The sequence below is a fragment of the Podarcis bocagei genome, assembly GCF_964188305.1.
Source record: "Podarcis bocagei genome assembly, chromosome: 12".
Taxonomy (NCBI): domain Eukaryota; kingdom Metazoa; phylum Chordata; class Lepidosauria; order Squamata; family Lacertidae; genus Podarcis; species Podarcis bocagei.
Genome location: NC_138137.1, coordinates 38,793,407 through 38,815,403, shown reverse-complemented (window position 1 = coordinate 38,815,403; position 21,997 = coordinate 38,793,407). Strand labels below are relative to the sequence as shown.

Genomic DNA, 21,997 nt, shown 5'->3' with positions numbered 1-21,997 from the left:
TTTATTCTTTGTTCACTATTTTTACTTCTTACTTATGTTCACATTTTAAATTACTGATGCATTCTGAAAAACCCCATGGTATTGAAATAGCTAGTTTTCTTCTTTTTGTTGCTCACACTAAAACAATTTTTCTAGGACATTTGAGACCCCCCCTTCCCCTTTTTGGAGAGGAAAAACAGACATACTCCTATCATTATAGGTATAGCTTAAACACTCTTAATCTTTTATAGTGATGGCTTAAACTAGACCCTAATAAATATGTATTGTTTCTGTTTTTATATTTCACATAACAACCGACAGAGGTGGCAAAGTTATGTAATATTTATCCTGCTAATATTCAGCAATGCAAATTAGCAGACTGTTTTGCTCTGACCAACAAATAATTAACCGTTTGTTTAGAACAAATGAATCAGAGGGCATCTTAATTTTTTTCAATGAAATCTACTTTATACAAAGATGTAGGGCTTTTTCTTAAAAAAAAAAGAAGACAATTTTTTTAAAAAAGAAATTATTCATTAATCTATCTCCAAGGTATCAATTTAATAACTATCAAAGTAGCTACTGCAGTTGTTGCATTTAAATTGATTTACACGTCAAGGCTGGCAGTTTAGCAGCTGCGCTATTATTCCGATCGGTCAATTTACTTGAGAAAAACCTACTACTGAGTCCTACTGACCTGCATGACAATATAGGCCCTATTTCTATTCCTGTAATTAGGCCTGCGACTAACTCAGAATATTTTTAATTAAAATATTTTGGTCAATGTGTTGCACCAAATTAGGCTTTTCAGTGCCGATTTAATTCTGGAAATAGCGTGATTAGAATATTCAATGAGTCGTGCTCCATTTAGGATTAATTTTAACATACAGTATTTTAAATGCCTCAATTCTAAATCTTCCTAATAATAGGCTTGTCAGGTTTCTATCTTAAAAGTTATCTACTTCAGTGGTTTATGCAGTTAAGAGTTGTGTGTGCGTAAATGATGAGTAGTAGAACTGATTTCAAGAATAATAAATGTAGAAAGAATTTATTTCTAACAAATGGCTTTTTATATGAAACACGCACACAGAGAGAAAAGAAGGCAGAAAAGTCGCTAGAATAAAATGCAAACTTAGCAGCCTATAATGTTTCAAATTTCATTCTTTTAAAGAAAATGCCAATCACTTGTACATTGCAAGTCATTTCTAAATTAGTTTTCATGTCAAAGGAAAAAAGTTTAATAACGTTACACCTCTGTTCAACAGGAACGATGTTGTTTTTCCCCATATTTTTCTAAATTAAGGAGTCAAAGCTAGCAAATGGATTTGGTGGTTGTTGCTTCCCACTTAAAACCATCCCTTTGTAATTCTTTTATTCTGGGAACATGACCAATGATTGACAGGTAGGTTGAACATATGGTTCATTGTAGAGTAAAAACATTTCTCAAGTGAATCAATTGGGGGTGCTGTTAGAACAGTAGAGCTACCCTTTTTATGCAGTCGCTGAAGAAGATTCTGTTTACCAGGAGCCCAGATTAAAATGTTGTTGTTGTTGCTGCTGCTGCTGCTGCTGCGGCAATTTAATATTTTTGAAAAGTGGATGAGTAAAACAGAATTTCCATACTTTTCTCTCTCTCAAAAAAAAAAGGAAATAGGTTCATTTTAAATGCCTCATGAAAGCTTGTTTGTTTTTGCCACTGTAGGTATGATGATATTCTGATCAATGGGCTACCAGATTGGCGACAGCCTGTATTTTACTACAGACGAGTGAGGAAAATGAGCAATGCAGAGTTGGCATTGCTGTTGTTCATTATCCTCACAGTGGGCCATTATGCTGTGGTTTGGTCAATCTACCTGGAAAAACAACTGGTAAGCATCGGAAATAAGTTTTATTTAAAATTGCTGCAAAAGTGTTCAACCCCCCCCCCCTCTAAATTAGTTTCCTAGTAATTACAGACACAAACATTCCTCACTTGAATCCAATAACTGAGTATGAACCCCTCGGCAAACAAAAACAAAAAAAAGCCTTTTAAGTGATCTGCAACATTTAACAATAAAATGCAAACCATTTCGCTTTCTGTATTGGTGACTTTCAGGGATCTTTTTACCTAACCCTCCTTGCAAATTGCACAAATGCAGGTTTGGGGGTTCTTCTCCCCCCCCCCCCCCCAGCTTCCATTCTTGATGTTTGAAATTCATACTCGCCTGGGCTTTTAATGTCTTAATGGAGGGTCCCCTCCCAACGCCCAAATTGAAGTGTCTTTCAAATGTGATAAATGTTCCAGGGTTACAATGGTAAAATGACAGAAGCAAAAGAAATGTTTTAAATGTTGCTTCCTTCTTGTCTGCCAGAAAGCAAAAGAGCAATGATTATTTACATGCAAAATTTGAACTTTTGCATCTGTTTGTTTGATTTTGTGTTTTCAGAGCTACCGTATTAAAGTTGTCATATGAGGAAAGAAGTTAATTTTTTTTAAAAATAAGAGAAACTTTGATTGCTGTAGATATTTGCGTGACTGGCAGAGCTGGACTTCATGTGTGCTTAAGGAGTGGAGATGCCATGGCAACAGTTATTGTTAGATGATTTTACTTAATCATGTAGCTCCCCCCCCCCTGCATTTGCATAAATGCTGTTCTGTTCTGCTCTTAATTGGAGAATCTTCCTAACAATTGCAGAGCACATGTTTCTGATAACCTCTAACAGTTCCCCCCCTCCTCTCTGTATTAGGATGAGCTGCTTAGCAGGAAAAAAAAAGAGAAGAGGAAGAAGGCAGGAGGGAAGAATATGGAAGAAGCGAAACTTGGTGTAGACAAGAATGAAAGGTGGGAAAGGAAGCGCTGAAATAGGTCTTGCCAGGCAGGCACATAAAAGTAGCAACTTCTGAATGTTTTGACACTTGGAAAAGAAGCTTTGCAGTGTTTGTTTAAAAAAACACACAAAAAATAACTTAAGCAATTGCCATTAGTTCTAATAATTTTGAGACATAGCTGTGGGTTGATTGTATGAAATTAATACAATATTGGGGGGTGGGGGGAAACCAGCAGAAAGTGTGGAAACTTCTGCTAATTTAAATTTGGTAGTTTTTCACTTTGAGGGGAGGAATTAACTGCAAGGAGTTTATTGCATGCAGGATATTCAACGGGATCTTAATTTTCCAGACATATCTGCTGTTAAGGGTATAAGCTGGCACCGTTTGGCCTTAGAAGCAAAAAAGACATTAGGAAAATGTTCTCAGTCCTGTGATACAGTGCCCCCCCTTTAAAGACAAGAAACAACATGGGGGGAAATAGTGACATTCAGAATACTCCGAAAGATACCACCATTCCTTCTATTGATTCATAGAAAGAAATAAAGGGTTTAAATAGTTCACACAGCAGGGGCATGAACTGGATCAATGCAGGATGGAGAGCACAGACCATTTTGCCTGTCTTCAGTTCTGATGACATCAGTGAGTAATGCTTCAGTGAACTGCAAATGACATTAATTTTTATGTATTGGTTTGTTTATGCTACAGACTTCATATCTGGTTGTCAGCGCTTGTGACTGGTTTGGTGGTAGTTTCTCTCCCCCCGCCCCCTGTACTGAAGCCGTCAAAAAGTCTGAGGGGTTTATTCTGTGAGGCGCAGGCAAGCCCAATGTTTAGGAAGGCCCTCTGAATATATTTGTTTTATTGATTACGTTCTACATAGAAATATTTACATGGTTCCCATAGTGGGATGCTACTTTCTTTAGCCCTCATGTTCCTCGTTGGAGGCTTTCATCGCAGTGTATGCAACAAGACATATACACATAAATAACTGAATTGTTATTATTATTATTTCTATAGGTTGCTAGAGAAGCCGCAGTGGCAGGACCTTCTTCCATGTAAGCTGGGAATATGGTTCTGTTTGACAGTAAAAGCACTGCCTCAGCTATTTCAGGTAAAAATGCAGAGTTGTGTGTTTCCTTTTGTTTCCTTTTGTAGTTTTGGAAACAGTTCCACTTTTCGTTTAATTCTCCCACAGAACAGCATTTGGTTTTATTTTTAGGAGTCTTCTGCCTTTGGCCAAGTAACTATTTTGAGCCTAGAGAATGTTTCATAGTTGTAAAAACCGTGGAGCCCCAATGGTTCCCATATAGGAATGATAAACACTGAATCATTGAGAGCTCGGCTAAATAAATGGAAAAGGAGGGGAAAGCGTCACTCCTAAAATGAGACTTCTGAATCAGCAGCAGTGTGTTGAAAGACTTGCCATGTGTATTGGACCCTAAAGCATTAAAATATGAGTAGTTGCTCAAATTTTATAGCATTGGTATATGAGTAATAAAAATACATAAATGTGAGCAGTAATAATTCAGGTTCCAAAAAGGTGGGAAAGCAAAGTATTATTTAAAAAGAGCGCATTTACCCTGGTTTTTCTTCTTCTTCCTCTTTACCAGAGTACAAATTTAATAAATTATTTGAATGTCTTAATGCCTCAAACTGTACATTATCCTTGAGTTAGGGAGATGTTCAGAACCTAATTTAGCATAGTCTGCTGAAGTGTGTCTGTGTGTGTTCCTAAGACTTATAATTGGTTCTTGGCCAGTGTTATAAAACAGTACTGTACAGTATTACAAGATTGGTGCATTTGTGGTCAATTTATTAAGAAATTTATTAAATTTGGTTGAGGTGAGAAAGCAACACTTCTGTTGCCTAAGGTATCATTGTACAATATCTCCTTTAATAGCTTATTAAGGCATTTTAATTTTACACACACTTCTCTGTATTTGGTATAGACCATGCAGAGCAAGACAGGTTAAGTGTCAAATCTGCCCATCATTAGCAACCTATTAACCCAGACCTTGATACTGTGCCGGCATCTACATGGATAACAGAGCTCTTACAGGCTGTGCTAGTGCTGGCAGATGTAAATTAAAAGCTAAGAGGACGAAGCAAAGGAGTAGAGGAGAAAGTTTTTAGCCTCTAAATCTCCCATGTGTGCAATGGATAGTTTTGAGCTTGTGTGTGACTGCAAAGCCTCCAGAGAGATGGAGGACTTGGTAGATCAAGTCCATTCGATCCTTTGCTAGATAGACAAGCTCATGAAGAAACTGCTGGTTCCTGGTAGGACTTGAAACAGCTATGTCTAGTTGGAAAGCCCCTCTTGTCTCCTGCTCCTGACTCTGTGAGCAAGTGAGAACAGGCTCGTTGATTGGTCCATGATGTGTATCTTCTAGCTGGGGATTCTATTTTGACTTGTCTGCAATTGAGAAAGAAGTGTTGATAAGCACCACCACAATGTTGGCCTTCTAGTGTTGCCTTCCAGTATAGATCATAATGGGGATGTGTTGCAGAGACTACTTAGTGGATAAGGAAGTTTGGTTAGAGGAGTATGGCAAGCTTCAGGGCCTGCATGGATGCAGTATGAGGTGTGTGTGTGAAAACCATTTTTGTACTGGCTCTCTGGGTCCAACCTGGGGAGTTTGGAATTCTGGATCTCTTAAATTCCTCCTTGTCCTTAGTGCTGGTAAATGCAAGACCGGTGAATAGATAATTTTGCCTCCAACCTAGTTGGATGAGATAAGTAGACCTATACTAGCCTAACTTGTGTCCACCATCAACTTTGGCCAGAGATGTATGAGGTAGGGATGGTCACAATGCATTGTAGCTATTTTACCTTATACAGGTAGACTGGTTTTGATTGGTTGCCCCGGTGTTGGATACCAGGGACTAATTTGGATTATTTCCGGCTACGTAGCACTCTTTCAGCTGGTGCGATCATCTTGAGACTGCTGTTTGAGATGCCCTGAGGAACTGTACTGGGTCACTCCAGTATACATGTTCAGACCTCCTTGTCTGGTGCAGTTCATGACACTTTGTGACAGTTGTGTAGCTATTTCAGTTTGTATTGGGCCTTGCACATGTAGAACATCATGTGCTGGATTTGCTGTTCTGAGCTGGACAAGAATCTGTTGACTGGGATAGTAAAGATGGTCTACATTTGAAATGTTGTGGATTCTTCAGGTTTACAGAATCAGAATGCAGCAGAGGAAATAATGAGAAATTCTGGAGAGAGGCCAGTCCACATCTTGGTCATTATATGGCATGACTGTGCACTGGTGTGATCAACATAGAGCTTCCTCCCCCCCAGGCCCCTCTTTTTCTCTTTTCCTCCCCCGTCCCAGATCTCAGCTCTATAATTTACTGAAGAGCTGGGATACATGGTACTTTGCAATCTGCTGCATTAGGTGAATATATCTTGCTAAGTTCTCCTAGTCGATGTGTAGGCTCTTCGGCTCTGATGGATGGTGATGCAACTTGAGTTTTCCATGACAGTTTTGCATGATTCTTTCATGGCAGACTTGCTCATGTATTTCCCAATTACCGCAGTAAGATACTGCTGTTCAGTCAGAATCTATATCAGAAATGTTGAAAACAGCCTCTTCTCTAGTAGCTTGTTTGCATTTGATTTGGGTTCCCTCAGCGATGTTGATGCTGCTGAGAGTTGTGGAGGCTGTTGCAAGCTGTTTGGACTCATGGGGAAGACCAGTCTGACCAGACAGTGGTTATCTGGTTAGAAACATAAATGCCTCGTTGAAAGAAGTTTCCTCCTGCTTAAAGAATAAGGTGGAAAGTTGGAAATGTGAGCTCAGCTTTGTGGGAACAGGCACATGATGATTTGTAAATACTGTTCAATGTTGATATGAATAAATGGTACAGTGGTACCTCGCAAGACGAATGCCTCGCAAGACAAAAAACTCACTAGACGAAAGGTTTTTCCGTTTTCGATTTGCCTCGCAAGACGAATTTCCCTATGGGCTTGTTTCGCAAGACGAAAACGTCTCGCGACTTTGTTTCCTTTGTCTAAAAACAAAGACATGTTTTGTTTATAAAGTTAATTTATTTTCCCTTCAATTTTTGAACTGCTCTTTACAGTATGTGTGACTTTAAAGAGCAGTTAATAAACTGTTGTACCAAATTTGGCTTTGTTTGGACTTTTTTTGACCATAGGAACGCATTAATTGATTTTCAATGCATTCCTATGGGATTTCGTGATTCGCAAGACGAAAAATTCGCTAGACGACAAAACTTGCGGAACGAATTAATTTCGTCTTGCGGGGCACCACTGTAATCATTTGCAGCCTTAGGATTTGGTGTCATCAGTATGCGCTTACTTTCCTGCAATTCAGTTCTGCCCTTAGCCAGTGTAGGAGGTGATAGTTGGGTGGAGGAGGATGAATTAATTAAGGTGGAAGTGATTCTGGTGAGGAATCCTCAGACCATGTAGTGTGGGGTACTATGCCTGTGACAGGTGAGTGTGAAATATCCCAATCTCAGCAAGTCGCCATAGGGGTATGTTGCCAACTGTGTTTTCTATATAAGCTCTGTCCCTTCTTGGAAAAGAGGTGATTTTGCCACCCTGGGAAGTTACAATAGCCTGCAACGTATTCCAGATGGCACTGCCCTTGAAGACGATTCAGAAGCTTTAGCTGGTGCAAAATGCTGTGGCTGCTTCTTGCTATTGGGATATCTGTATCCATCACTAGGCCCAATGCAAGGTGTGAGTTAAAGCATTTTGAAGCACTTTATGGTCTGAGACATTCCCACCTTAAGAGCTGACTCTCTCTGTACCAGCCCCTGAACCACTTGCATTTGGCAAGCCGGGTCTTGCTCCATATATTCTTATAACATGAGATTAGGACATCTACTGCTAGGAGCAGGACCTTGATAGTAGTGGCCCCAAGGTTATAGAATACCTTTTTATTGAAGTTAAAGGATTTCTCCTCCTCCATCTCTACATTTTGATTTTTTTGGGGGGAAATGTATTGATCGCTATTTTGATTTTTTTTGTAAGACCTCTTCATTTTGGCAAATCTGCTTGATTTGACTTTTGTCAAGGAGAGAGTGGATTTGTTATTGAAGAAATTTTTTAAAAATTATTACAGTGGTACCTCGTGTTACGTACCGTCCCCCTTATGAATGCTGCGGGTTACGCACTCCGCTAACCTGGAAGTAGATGCCCCTTTGCCCCAGGATGCGAGCGGAAGTCGTGCTCTGGTGGCGCGGCGGCAGCAGAAGCCACCATTAGCGAAAGCGCATCTCATGTTACGAGTGGTTTCCTGTTACAAACGGACCTCCAGAATGGATTAAGTACGTAACATGAGGTACCACTGTACAGTGTTTTGTTTTTACCTGTATTAAGCTTCTTCCAGCACAGCAAAAGAAGCACTTTGCTGTTTGTTTAAGACAGTAAAATTCGCAATGGTGAGAGAGGTTGGAGCGTATTTTTTTCCAGTGATTGGGAGGATGTTTGTTGCTCCCTATGCCTGAAGGAAGCAGAATAAGGAGGGAAACTACATTCTGCAGCAGAGAAAGCTTTCAAAGGCTAAACCCCACGCAGAGAGTATTTGTAGTTTATCCTCAAGGTTACAAAGGCAGCGATGATAGCAGCAAGATTCCAGTCTTCAACATGAGGAGCAGGCTGTTGTAGCCAATGTTGTAGATAAAGGGGGCTCCTAGCAGCTAAAGCCGTGTGCTCCCAAGAAATCAGTCATGCACTGGGGCAAAGCACAAAATAACAAGCGTTATTTACCATGCCTAAACTCACCCCTCATTAAAGCACATTTGTGTGGGTTGAGGAGAGCAAGGTTACTTCCTTCCTTCAAAGTTCTAAGCAGCTGAATTGGTTTTCTTCTGACTGTTAAAGGACAGAGATGATTCTTTGTTCTTGAAACCAAGCAATGAGTTTCCTCCTTCCCTTGCCTCCCCCTGTCCAATTAAAACTGTGTTTTGACTGTGATTTGGTTCTAGAGGTCTCCTGCGAGAGTGGAAGTTGCCTCTGCTTGTTCATGGGTGATGTTTTCTCTTTCAAGACCCATCATGCCACTTTGTGCCATTCTGAAAGGCTTCCCTGGAATGGCTTTTGCATGCATGGGGGCTATGTGGGGAGGACCAACATACAGGGCTGAAGCAGAATTGGGCGTCGGTAACAGTCACCCACACCCACCCCTTGTGTTTGAGCAGAAGCGCTTTCCATTTAACTCAGGATTGTTTTTTGGGGGGAGGTCTTTGGATCCAATCCTCTATCTTGTTTAATATAACATAAAAGAAATGTGAGTGGCGGGATATCCATTTACATGAATCACGTTGCAAAGCTGCTATCCGCATCTGATTGTCATTTATCCAACTGCACGTTTTTCATTGCTCCTGCCCCTTTTATTTTCCCCCTAACTGGGGGTTGCGGGGGGGTGGGGGGAGAAAGGAGGAATACACGAAGGCACTTAAAATAATTAAGGTAGTTCTTTACTTGAGAAAACTGCTTTGTATGCATGTCCACAGGTTAGCCATTGTCATTTTTACTGTTCTCTGCTATGCCAGCTGTTCTCTGTTCTCTAGAGTTGGAAGAAAAATGGTGTGCAGGTTTCAAAGCATAATTTTTTGAGAGCTTTATTTTTAATTATTTTGTGGAGGATGGGGAGGAGGTAGATTAAGATGGATTTCTGATGCGCAGGGAACTGATGTGTACGTTTAACAAGTGGGGGCAGCTGAAGTGCCATTTAGGCATGCTTCCAAATCTTTGCCTCTCAAGTTAAGGCGTCTGCAAGTCTTCCTTGCAATGGGATCTCGGGAGGGCATCTCAGGTGCACCGATCTCTCTGTGCATGAGATTTGCAAATAGTGGCACCAGAGGTCTTTCTCTGCAACCTTGCTTTTGTTTAATTTTGATGCTGAGGTTTGAACCTGGAACAGCGGTAGGCAACCTAAGGCCCATGGGCCGGATGCAGCCCAACCGCGGACGGTCCAGGAATCAGCATGTTTTTACACGAGTAGAATGTGTCCTTTTATTTAAAATGCATCTCTGGGTTATTTGTGGGGAATAGGAATTCGTTCATTGTTTTTTTCCAAAATATAGTCCGGCCCACCACATGCTCTGAGGGACGGTAGACCGGCCCATGGCTGAAAAAGGTTGCTGACCCCTGACCTGGAAGCATTTCCTGGCAAAGCTCTGCTATGAATCTCTGGCCTCTAGAACAGGAGTGGCCAACCTTTGGCCCTCCAGGTGGTGCTGAACTACAATTCCCATCATGCTTAGCCTTTGGCCATGGTGACGGGAGCTGATGTGAGTTGGTGAGGTGCAGGAAAATGACGTTTCCTCGCTGTATTGATCAGCTGTCCTGCCATGTCCTGTGTAGAATCCCCTCAGATAATTTGGGGGGCCTTCTATAGGCTAAAGCTACATCATCGGGGTGGGGAGAGGACGCTAGCCTAGCATTCCAAAAGTGTATGCTCTCAATTTTAGTTAATTACAAAAACTGCCTAGATAGCTGACCCAAGGAAGCCAGGCAGGGCAAAGGGAGCAAAAGGATATTTGCAAGGCTGAAGTTGTAATATTCCTGCCCCCCCACCCCCATCCTCAGATTTGGTGCTTAGGTATAGTCTATTCATAAAGCACCACTAGCTTTACTGTGCATTGAGAAACTGGTAAGCACACTGCAACACATGGGGGGACTTGCAGAGAATTCTTCTGCTGTGCTTTCCAAAAGAGAATTTCCATGACACTTACCCAGCCTGAGCTTTCCTTCTCTCTCCTGCATTGCCACAGTGTCTGAGGAAGTGGGAAGAATTCAGCATCACACACTTCTGAATCTTCTGTCGGTGCAAGCATTCCAGCTTGCCACACAGAATGACCCCCCTCTCCTCCTCCCTCCTATCCTGCATGGTTCCAGGAGTTCTCATGCCTCTCAACCAATTTTGGGGCACACAGAGGAGAAGGAGAGGGGGAAGCCCCATTGTCCAACTGGAAGTCTTACTCAGGGCGTTTGCAGATGGGACTTATTTGTTGAATCTCAACCTCTGTTTTGTTGGGAGGGGAGAAACCTTTTTTTTTAACCTTAGTGTCCCTCCTTTGAAGCACCAGTGAAATATTAAGTCCTGCTAAAAACCTGGTACTGTAAAATAAGTTATAGGAAAACGACAAGCTGTTCTGTTGCTGTGTGAGACAAGAGTAATACTGCCACAGGTTGAGAAGTGAAAATTGTTTGTGAACAACTGAAAAATGTGCATAGTGTTGAGATGGGTTTTATCCTTTTGGGTGCTTTTAAAAATAATAAATCTGTATTAAAAATGCAAATTGATAACAGGTTCTTGATCTCCCCCTTTTATTAGGGGTGGAAAGTAATTTTTTTAAAAAATCAGAACAGTTCATTTTGAAAGCAATATATGGGTGATAGAATTGACTTCTACTTCCTGCAGATTTTATATGAAACCATTAAACATTAACTTGAATCCCATAATGCAGAGTTAGTGTTATTGCTCACAAAGGCTGCAGTCCTTAGCACTTCAAAGCAAGGGCCATTGACTTCATTGGGGCTTGTTTCCAAATAAGCCCAGTTAAAATTGGGTTGAAAGTCCATTAAAGAGCCTGGTGAACCAGAAGTGGACTTGCTTAAAGGAAACCAGTGCAAACTGAGAATCTAAAACAGAACACAGCTATTAGTTAGAATGAAATCTGTAATTAACTATCCGTGAATGTAGTTGCTTCACTAAGAGATGCTCGTTGCTTCACTAAAACGAATGTTAAAACTGTGGCTTCCAAGCATGGGTCAGAGGGAGTGACTTTAAAAACTTAGATTTCTGAAGTACTATTGTTTTCCCTTTTTCTTTCAAAGAAGAATTCATTTGCAAAATGCAAGCTTGCATTCACTTTGCATCAAATTTCTGGATGCCAGCAAAGCTCTACTAATCATCTTTTATTTGGGTTACTACAGTAATGAAGCAGGAAAATTGCTATCTGGTTTCTACAAAAATGATAGGCCTTTAAAAGAAAATGAAGCTGTTGCATTACCTGCAGATCTTCAGCAGTGAAGTCTAGTGAAGACTTGGGGGGAATATGCACCAGGAATTTCTTCAAAATTCCCAGTAAAATGAATGGGAGCAATGAAAGAGCATGGCTGTGTAATTCCTGGAGCTAGGGCAGAGTAATTTCCTAGTGGATTTGTGTTGATAGAAGGCAGTTGCTTCCACTTCATAAAGAGATGTATAGACTATATAAATATAGCACGGTGTGATATAATATACTCTGCCTCCCAAAGCTGTTTCTAATTGTTTTAATTTAGTGTTTCACACAATTCTTAGGTGCCTTACAGAAAGGCAGGGTATCCATTCTCTTATAAATTAAAGGATGGCGATGGGAGAGGTTGGTTTTTGTTTTGTTTTTTTTAAAAGAAAAGAACACAATGCACACACCCAAAAAACTCAGGCTTGTATTCGCTAACAGGGAGGACTGGGTTAAACACCCTCAGTTGATTTCATGTAAACCTGAATACATTAATTATTCTTACGCATTTACTAGCTGGATGCTGTTCAAGTCAATGACCTGTAGGTGTTCTAATTTCATGACAACATTGTAATTACTTGGGAAAAACATTAATTCTGGAGATACTCGCGACTGTTCTGGAACAGTTTGCTGTTCTTGTTGTTGTTTTTTTCTTTTTTAAAAAAGGAACAGTCCAGTTAGCCAGCAGTCAGATTGTTGGTTTTCTTTTGTTTTAAAAAGCTGAAGCGCATTGTCCTTGACAAAGCTGTTTAAAATGCCTCCGTTTTGCATCCTTAGCTATCTATTTGTGTGTTTCGTTTTAATTTACGCCTCTCTTCCTATTGTGATGTGAGGCAGATGGAAGGATTATATCTAAGAAACACATCGAAGGAGGGGCCCCTCAATCGTTACTGTATACTCAAGTAAACAAGGCTATTTTGCAGGGAGTGAATTGTATTTGAGCTTTGTTCTTTCTTTATTTTTGCAAACCAGTAACTTCAGTTCTGCACTGCGTGAGACAAACCTTTCTACCTTCTGTCTTGCTCGGTGCAGAACTAAGAAGCTGGGTGATTTTATGAAGGGCAGATAATAGTTTTGCTTGAAGTTTGGGTGGTCAACAAGGAATATTGTCAAAGTTGTCACTGGCAGCCTGTGGACCAGAATTGCTTCAGAGGCTAAATCCAAATTTTAATCAAGACTTAGAGGTCATGCTTTTTTGTCCATCGCTAAATAACACAAAATTGTTTTAAAAGATCAAAATATTACGTATCAGGTTTTATTTTGCATTTAATATCTTTCCTTTGGCATTGGATGTAGTGGTTAGAAGTAGAACCTGGGAGACAAGAGTTCAGAGGTCACTGGCTGACCTTGAGCCAGTCACTGTCTCTAACCCTAACCAACCTCACAGGGTTGTTGTAAGGATAAAATAGGAAAGGAAGAACCCCCACTTTGAGCTCCTTGGAAGAAAAGTGGTATATAAATGAAGTGAAAAAATAACAATAAATAAAAATTATAGAGCTTGATCATCCATGAAAGAGCCAAGCAGTGCAACAAAGTTTATTTAATGCATTTATACCCCACCTTTTTCTCCAAGGAGCTCAGTGTGGTGTATACACAGTGTTAGAAACTGAGATAAGAAAGCTAGGAGCTAAATGGCAGATTAAACCTAGGTTATGGGTCTAGGCACAGTTTTTTAATAACAAGAATACAAAGCTGAAAGGGAATGAACTGCAGTTAAAATATTGTGTTCATTTTTCACATGGTCTAGTCCTTCCCCTGCCCCCCTGAAATCATAGGCGCAGTACTGCGTCCAGAGCTCAGAAACTGCTCGCATTAATGAAATTCCCTGTCGCAAAATGTGCCTAGAACAATGGGGGTTTTGAACGCTGGGTGTACATGGTTCTCTTCCTTTCTCCTTTAATCCCTGTAAGGTTGATTAGTCAGAGAGGCAGTGACTGGCCTAAGGTCCCCCATTGAGCTTCATGGCTGAGTGGGGATTTGAACCCTGATCTCCCAGGTCCTATTCCGACCCTTTAACCCCTACATTACCCTGGCTCTCTATCTCTTATCCATCTCTAACCCAGTATTTTGTACGCTGGTTCTCAGCACTGTTTACGGGAAGAGTATTTCACATCTCCTTGGAATTGTCTGGTGAATAATGAAAGCAAACCTCAACAATACAGAAGTTGCCCATCCTTGATCTAGTGAAATGCATGGCAGAATGAAATGATGTAGTTGCCATGAAAGCAGCAGTGGTTGTGGGAGAATCACAGTGATTGTTTTGAGTTGACATGTAAAAATGTGCATATAGATAAGCCACAGCTCGGTAGTAGTGCACCAAGCTTGCATGCAAAAGGCCTGAAACCCTGGATAGCTGCAGCCATGCAGTGCAGAGAATACTGAGCTGTGTTGGCCAATGGTCTGGCCCATGTATAAGGCAGCTTCCTAATTCCCTGTGTATATTTTTATATAATATATAAATTCCGATACTTATCCGGAACAGAGAGAACATACGTTCTTTTTCCATTTTGATTGTAAATTTAGGGTCATAGCTGCTTAGGTTCATTACAATAATTAATATGGATATCATGATATGATGATCCAATATTAGTTTGTGACTTCAGAGTCTCAGTAGAGAAGAGACTCCATATTTTAACTGTCTTCTGCTTCGTCAGAAGAAAGTGAAAAGATCCAGCTTCATAAAACAAAAAACCCACATTCTGCATTTGGTCACTTAACATGCGGTGGTGACCAGTCAAACTATAAGTGTATCACAATTATTTATTAGTGTTTGCCCGCTTTGACTACTGAAGATTCTGTCTTGTTTCCTCCTCCTTTCTGTCATTCTCGTCTGAGTCTCAGTTCCAATTGTTTCATGATTGACACGCCAGCAAGATTGACAGATACCCCTTAGAGTCTGATGTCTGGAGGTCGCATAAGCAATAATAGATTCTGTTCCAGATTTTAGCATCAAATATTGGCTTTCAGTGTCAAAGGGGTTAAAGTTAAATGCTGATTGACTGTGTCTAAGCTGAAGCCACAAGCAAAGAGCATCCATGGGATCTTGGTATTGTGCATTTGATGTAATCTCCGAAACACCATGTGGAAGATTTATAAATGATCACATTTTGGTAAATTACTACTAAGTGAATAAAATGCAACACAATCAGGTGTCCTTGCACATGAGTGTGAAATAACTTTGATTGGAAAAGCCAGAATTTATTATATAAGATAGTATCTCTACATATGTACATGTTTATGTACTTGAATCTGGAAAGGTCAAAATACATTTAGTTTTGTTTTTTAACTATGTAAAATACAGTGTATTTTTTAAAGTTTCCTGGGCTATTGCTTATATGTGCACATGATCACTTGATCTCTGAAGCCTCGAGCGTATACAGTGTCTTCATGAGATGAATTTATTGTGTTCACAGATAAGATATTCTGCAGTGGGAACGAACTAGATAGAATATCCCAGTTTATAGCCCATAGCAGCAAAACCTCTAATCCTCAATGGCAGAAACACTTCCCTGTTTCTTACTCCACCTTTACCCTTGCTCTCTGCTGCAAGATTGTCAGGTTAGCCTGATGACACATCATGCTTGAGCAGTATAAACCAGCATCTATTATGCTAATTCACATCACAGCCATGGCAAAGGAGTCCACAATGTTTTTGGCTGGCCTTGACAAATGCTCACCTTCTGTGCAACTCTGTGCATGTTTGCTTGGAAACAAGTCCTGCTATGTTCAATTGGGTGGGCCGGCGAAGCTTTAATTTTATTTAATTATTTTTAAAACGTGTGTATATATAGATCACTTTTTTAAAAGCAGTTTACAAAAATGCCCACAAGCAAGTCTTAATACAATTTATTTGTAAAGTTTTTTAAATTATTTCATTCTGCAATGTATCTAAAACAGAGAGAACAATTATAACGGATGAAAATAAAAAGTTGAAAAACAAAACTATACAATAGGAACATTGAATGAGTAGTTGCACATGAGTCAAAGTAAAGACTTTCAACATTATCAGATCATGGAGTTTCGTTCCTGAGTTTTCAGATCAGCGTTTTCTTTCTCCTAGATGGGCTACCTTCCCCATTTGCCCCTCACTTCTCTCTACAGCCATAGCTGTCAACTTTTCCCTTTTCTTGTGCGGAATCCTATTCGGAATAAGGGACTTTCCCTTTAAAAAAGGGAAACGTTGACATCTATGTTCTACAGCACATACAGAAACTGCCCTCATGGCCATTGGACCAACTATTCGTCTCATCCACTCAATATGCCAGAGCCTGTAGCCACATGCTGGGGAAGTCCCTAATTCACCAAGGGCTTGAGACCCATAGGCTACCCTCACTTAGTTTAACTGGCCAGTTGAAGCTGTTTCCCAGGGTGTGTTAGGAGAGGGGTAGTACCTCTGGTGGGAGACAACAGCATGCTCTTTCAGGGGTAGTTTGTCCACCTTTGGCCCCCACCCTGCACTTGGCTCTCACCAGTGGCTCCTAGAAGCTGTCAGCATGCAATCAAATTATGTACTTCTGTAAAACACCTCACATTGATCTGTGCAAATAAGCAACTGAGTTGGAATGGTGTCTTGTGGCAGCCATTTGCACACTGTAGGAAGCCAGCAAGGAGCGTAACATTTCAAAATCTGCAAACACAACATTTTTAATGATCTCAATTACATTTTCATGAGCGTTAACATGCTGCTCCAGTGCAACTTCTTCATAGTTCCACTGTTTTGACTATGTCATGGTGCACAATTGTCATTCATGCTGTTTTCTCTCATGTGTAATGAATGTCACTATTTTAAATATTTGAGTCACCACCCTCACCCAAAGTGATTAATTGATGGGGCTTGAATCTAATCATATAAAATAGTGTCATTGCAGCCAGCTGTTTTGAGATGCTAATATCACTACATTTCTTTTAAAGGATGCCAGACAACTGTATGTAGAATATAAAGAAGCAAAAATGAAGGAGAAAGAAGAGGCCCTGGCTAGAGCTGAACTGGAAACACTTCAGAGTAAGTTTTTATTTTTATTCACAGTCTTGATTACATATACCCATATATGACTGATGGCGGGGTGGGGTAAGATCACAGTTTTTTCTCTCACAAATGTGTTCTCTGTGTTGCAGCAACTGCAGAAAACAGGATTGCTCCGAACCGACTTCACTGTAGTACGAAGTTGCTGCATAATGGATTTCTGAATTCTCTGTAGAAATTTTAATGCATGCAAACCAACTGGTTGAGTAACAAATAACGTTAGGCAGAAATGCGATAGAAATACTAATAATTTGCAAGAGAAAATACCTAAGAAGTCTGCAGTGAAATAGCAGACACTGAGAGCTTGCCTTGGTTTTGTGGCTGCCTGGAAATAATTCAAATAATTGGTGGTGCGTTTTATAGCAGTTCCAAATTGGTTTGACTTCTAAGTATTCTAAAATGCACTCAAAATTATATGCACCTGCAGAAATTGTAGATGCAAAACTTATGAGGCAAAGCTGTGACCCCTTTGATATTTTGAATTAGAACTTGGAGAGACAACTCTCCTGACTGCTTAATAAGCATGATTAACTGCGATATATAACTTACCATCCCATTAGGAAAAGCTGTGACTAATTTACGTTTTTCGTTACAACCCACACATTTTACAGATTTCGAGTTTTCAATATTCCTGTGTATAGTATTACCTTTTTGTGCTATTGTACACTTTCCAGTTTGCTTCATTTTATGTCCGTATTTTGACCCTGGAAAATACCCGTTTTCATCCTTTTCTGTTATAGGACAAACATTATGCAAAGTAACTTCAAATTGTAGCTGTCTAGTTAGCACTGTCCTGTGTGGCTTTCCCCCACAAAAAGTGAATGTTAATGTTTTTGTCCTGTATATAGTAGAAAGTAGGACATGAGGTTGATTTATTTAGAGGGATTTGCACTGGAGTCTGAGATAGCTTTAATTGGGTTAATGATGCTTATTATCTCAGCTGATAATGATAAAACAAATTGCATAGCATATCTTATTTATATAATTACACAATCCCACCCAATTTTCCTCCAAGGAGCTCTGAATGGCTTACATATGACTCCCACAAACCCATGTTATCCTCACAAGAACCCTGTCAGGTTGGTTAGATGGAGGGATGAGTGTTCAAAGGTCATCCTGTGGCAGCTTCATGCCTGAGTGGGGCTTTGGGCTTTGGGCCTTCATGGTCTTAGTCTGACAATCGAGCCACTAAGCCACATTGGCGGTCACTGCCAACTGCTTGAAAAGAACACTGGAAGAATGTGTATTCTTTAAAGCTTTTATTTAGAATTATTTTTAAAAAATTAGCCGTTTAATTTACACATTTTCATATTATGGGTTTAAAACTTTTATAAACTAAAAATCCCTAAATGCCCATTCCATTTATCCCTGTCTTCAGCTGTAAAGAGTATATCATGCTTCATATTGAGCTATAGAATCCAATTACAGTGGTACCTCCGGTTGCGGACAGGATCCGTTCTGGAGCTCTGGTTGGATCCCGAGGTTTCCACAACCGGTGGAACCTCTTTTGTGCATGCGGTAGAGCGCTTCTGTGCATGTGCGCATGGCAAAACACTTCCGGGCTTGCCGCTTTCGCAACCCAAAATTTTCGTTACCCGAGGGTAACGTAAGCCAAAGTGTTACTGTATATCTCTTACTGTGAAGCCTATCTATTTAGAACGAACCCTGCTCTGAACTAGAAAACCCATCCTGTGTTGTGTTGCTTGGGTATACTAGACCAGAGCATTATAGAATGGCTGTGTTTGGGCATAACACTAAACTAGAGTTTCGTGTTATGTGAACCTTGGGCTTGTGAATTCTTTTCCTCTGGCAGGTTGTGAGGAGGAGCTTGGAAACCCACACTTCTGATTTCAGTTAACTGCATTGTGATGCGTGGTATGCTTATCCTGGCAAATTCTGGTTAGTCTTAACTATGGATTAGGGAAACAAGCCAACTTCAAACCAACTTCATTTCTTGGTCATCCAAACAGTGGGACTAACCACACTTCTGGGTTCAAACATACCCCACAAACTGTGGTTAGTTGAAAATGGAAGCAAAGGTTTTCAATATTTTGGGACGTGGAGAGGGAGCACCCAGGTCTGAGTCTCATTCACATAACACAAAACTATGGTTTAATGTTATGTCCAAACACATCCATTGTTGTGTCATATATTAAAAGCTTTGTGTGCATCTCTCTCTCTCTCTCTCTCTCTCTCTCTCTACACACACACACACACACACACACACACACACACACAAAACATGGTTTAAAATAATAACATTTCCATTAATTACACGGGGGGGGGAGTTTTTTTATTCTGTTCTGATGATTGCTGCAAACTTGCCTGAGGACCATGTTTTGAGTGCTTCACACACTTCTCAGACATTACCTTCTTCTCAAAGCTTACAGTAATCCAGTAAAGATACATCTAAATTAACTCCATACTGCGGTTGGTAGATGTGTGTAAGACAACTAGATAGTTAGCTCTTGCCTTGATTCTAGCTAAATGGACAATTTGCAAACGTTCATGATGTGGGTTTATTTTATTATCAAATGAGTGGCAATTGCAGGTATCAAGCTGTAAAACAGAAAATACAAATAAGCAATTTAACAATAAGCTGCCTCCCAGTTGTTCATCGTGTGAAAAGCTGTTGTGATATAAAAGTATACTGCCATGGTTCCAAGAAAATTTGCTGTGAAACGTTAACTCCCAAAAAGCACATTGCAAATCAAGGTACGAGGACTTTGACTATTCTAGTGAAATAAGCCCTCTGATCATTAAGGGAGCAATCCTAAGGCAAGATCCACTGGAAGGAACAGCTTAGGAGGCAACGGGTTTCTGGCTCAGCTGGCTGATTCTGGGCTCTGCTCGCATTAATTCCCCAATCCTGGCTTGGCTGATATGCTGGCATAACTTGCTCAGTTGGATGAGCCAAAACTGACTGAGCTGAAGCCAGTACAGTTGTGCCTTGGAAGCCGAACAGGCAAGGTATGACTGTATAAGTCCTAAAAAGAGAGCATTTTGGAAGCATGGCATGGCAGCATCAAAGAGAGCCCATTCCCAAGGCTGTTAAACTCAGACTTGTGAACTAGCGTCCTGGCATAAAACACCATTTTAAAGGCTTGTTTTCTATCTGCCAGGCTTAGGCAGAGAAGCAGCAGCATTCCCACTGCTGAACAGGGTTTGGTTCTGGTTACACCGGCTTAAGTTATCCCAGCTTGCTTTACGCCAGCTTCTTGTGTGTAGGATTGCTCCCTGCATGTCTAAAATCCAAGTTGTAACCTCTTTTCTTGCAGCTGTGATCTATAAGCGTGACAACAGCTTTATAAAATGTGGGTGCAATATTATAAAATGTGGGTGCAAATGCTTCTGGGCAGAGTTTGAGATTGTAGGTCAAATTTTGTTTTGCAGAGGAAAAGAAGCCTAAAGTTAAGAAACCAAAATCTGAATTTCCTGTATACACTGTGGCAGAGACAAATGCATTTATACCATCGTATGACCATGGCGCTTCAATTGAAGAGGTTGAAGAACAGTTGGATGATTGGTTGGAAGAAAGGAACAAATCGCTAAAAAGGAAGGCAAGCATATCTGTTTTTCTAAAAATTAAACAAAGTGGTTCAAGTCCAGGCAAGAAATGGATTGCTCAACACTGTCTTGCCTTTCTGGACAAATCAATAAATACCAATAAAATAACAACAACAACATATTCAGTAAAATAGTCTTAAAATTAGCAATTGAAAAACAAGAACAGCCCCCTCAAATATTTTATTACCTTGGCCCCTAGGAGTTGGCCCCTATGTGGCCATCCCATTGTTGCTAGTGTAAGGAAGTGTCTGCACCAATCATGGTTTTTTTTCTAGGAGTAATAAATTATAAGAGCAGTTGCTTTAAGTTTTGCAATCATACTCCTGATTACTGAGATCATGCTTTCCAGGCAAGGGAGGGACAAAAAGAAATGGTTTCTTCTTTCCGGGGGTAGGCGGGGGCAGCAAATGCGCTGATGGAACTAATTGCCATTGAATTGAGTTTGTTTTAATCATTGGGGGAAAGGCACTTAAACCCCAGTCCTATGCATTGTTTTGTTTTGTTATCTGGACTTTCGATTGTATTCGTTGTTGCATACTATATCTACATGTTCATTCTCCCGCTGTTAAGAGTGTTGCACTTTAATGCATGCAAATTCTCTCCTTGTGTATGAAAATCCATGCATGTTCTTGTGAGATTGGCTGTGCAAATGTAATTTTCCCCCTTTTCTCTCTCTCTCTCTCTTTTTTTAAAAAAATTAACCTGCTATACATATCAGGAAATAGGACTGGTTTGCTCCAATAAGAGCTTGTTCCATTGGTCCTTAGGGCAGCTGTGTGCTAAATGTTCAAAGTTTAATTTTTCAGTTTCTGTATTCTGCAGTGCTTACATTAGATTTCCTCTTGTAAAGTTTTGTGGGTCGGAGGAGGGTCCTTGACAGGGAGGAAGTGCAAGAGTGAGTGGTTTGTTTGACATTAGAACAAAAAACTCTTCAAAGTGGGCATTACTAAGACATGAAAGACAGATGGATTCGTAGGTGTGTGGCTCTACATGAGCCTAATAAGGCAATTGTGATTGGCAGCAATTCATTTACCGCACATTGAGGAAGTGAGTCTTGGGCACGGCAGGGAAGCAAAAGTGACCATTATCTTGGATTTGCAGAGCGTATTGCCAGTTACCAATGCATGAAGGAAGCCCAAAATTTTACACATTTTAGAAACCTTCTAATGAACCATGTGATTTTTGTTGAGGGCTTTATAAGACTGTGGCATCTGCTGCTTTCCAGTGACCAGTGTTGCTCATCTGCAAAATGGAAACCTATTGAAATTCAAATTCATTTAAATGTGTGTGCATATCCCACCAAGTTCTACTCTGAGAAGGCCCACTGAAATTAATGGACCTGAGTTAGTCATGCCTATTAATTTCACTGTCTACTCATGAGTATGACTATTACTGGCTGCAGCCCATGGTCAAACACCTGCAGTTGGTGGTCTAAGGGGACAGCTCTTTGCTTTTATGTGAAACACGCAAGAATCTCTTGGCAGAGCTTGCTTGTTCCTCCGCATCATATTTTCTCGTTCGTTTAAATACGTTCGAGTTGCTGGCATCGTCACAGAAATAGCAATCAAAACAGTGAGAATGTGTTCAGCTTGAATCCCAGATCAGGTTTGCCAAAACATGCTCCCTCTCTT

At 40.4% G+C, this 21,997-nt stretch overlaps 1 protein-coding gene across 1 annotated transcript in view; it reads left to right on the top strand.

The window, feature by feature from the left end:
* Nucleotides 1–21,997, top strand: part of DNAJC1 (DnaJ heat shock protein family (Hsp40) member C1) — a 73,709-nt gene that overhangs the window by 24,299 nt on the left and 27,413 nt on the right. The window contains exons 4-8 of the mRNA XM_081163226.1: nucleotides 1,682–1,847; nucleotides 2,707–2,801; nucleotides 3,806–3,899; nucleotides 16,688–16,778; nucleotides 20,193–20,359. Coding sequence (XP_081019352.1) covers nucleotides 1,682–1,847; nucleotides 2,707–2,801; nucleotides 3,806–3,899; nucleotides 16,688–16,778; nucleotides 20,193–20,359 — 613 coding nt within the window. The remainder of the gene's footprint in view (nucleotides 1–1,681; nucleotides 1,848–2,706; nucleotides 2,802–3,805; nucleotides 3,900–16,687; nucleotides 16,779–20,192; nucleotides 20,360–21,997) is intronic.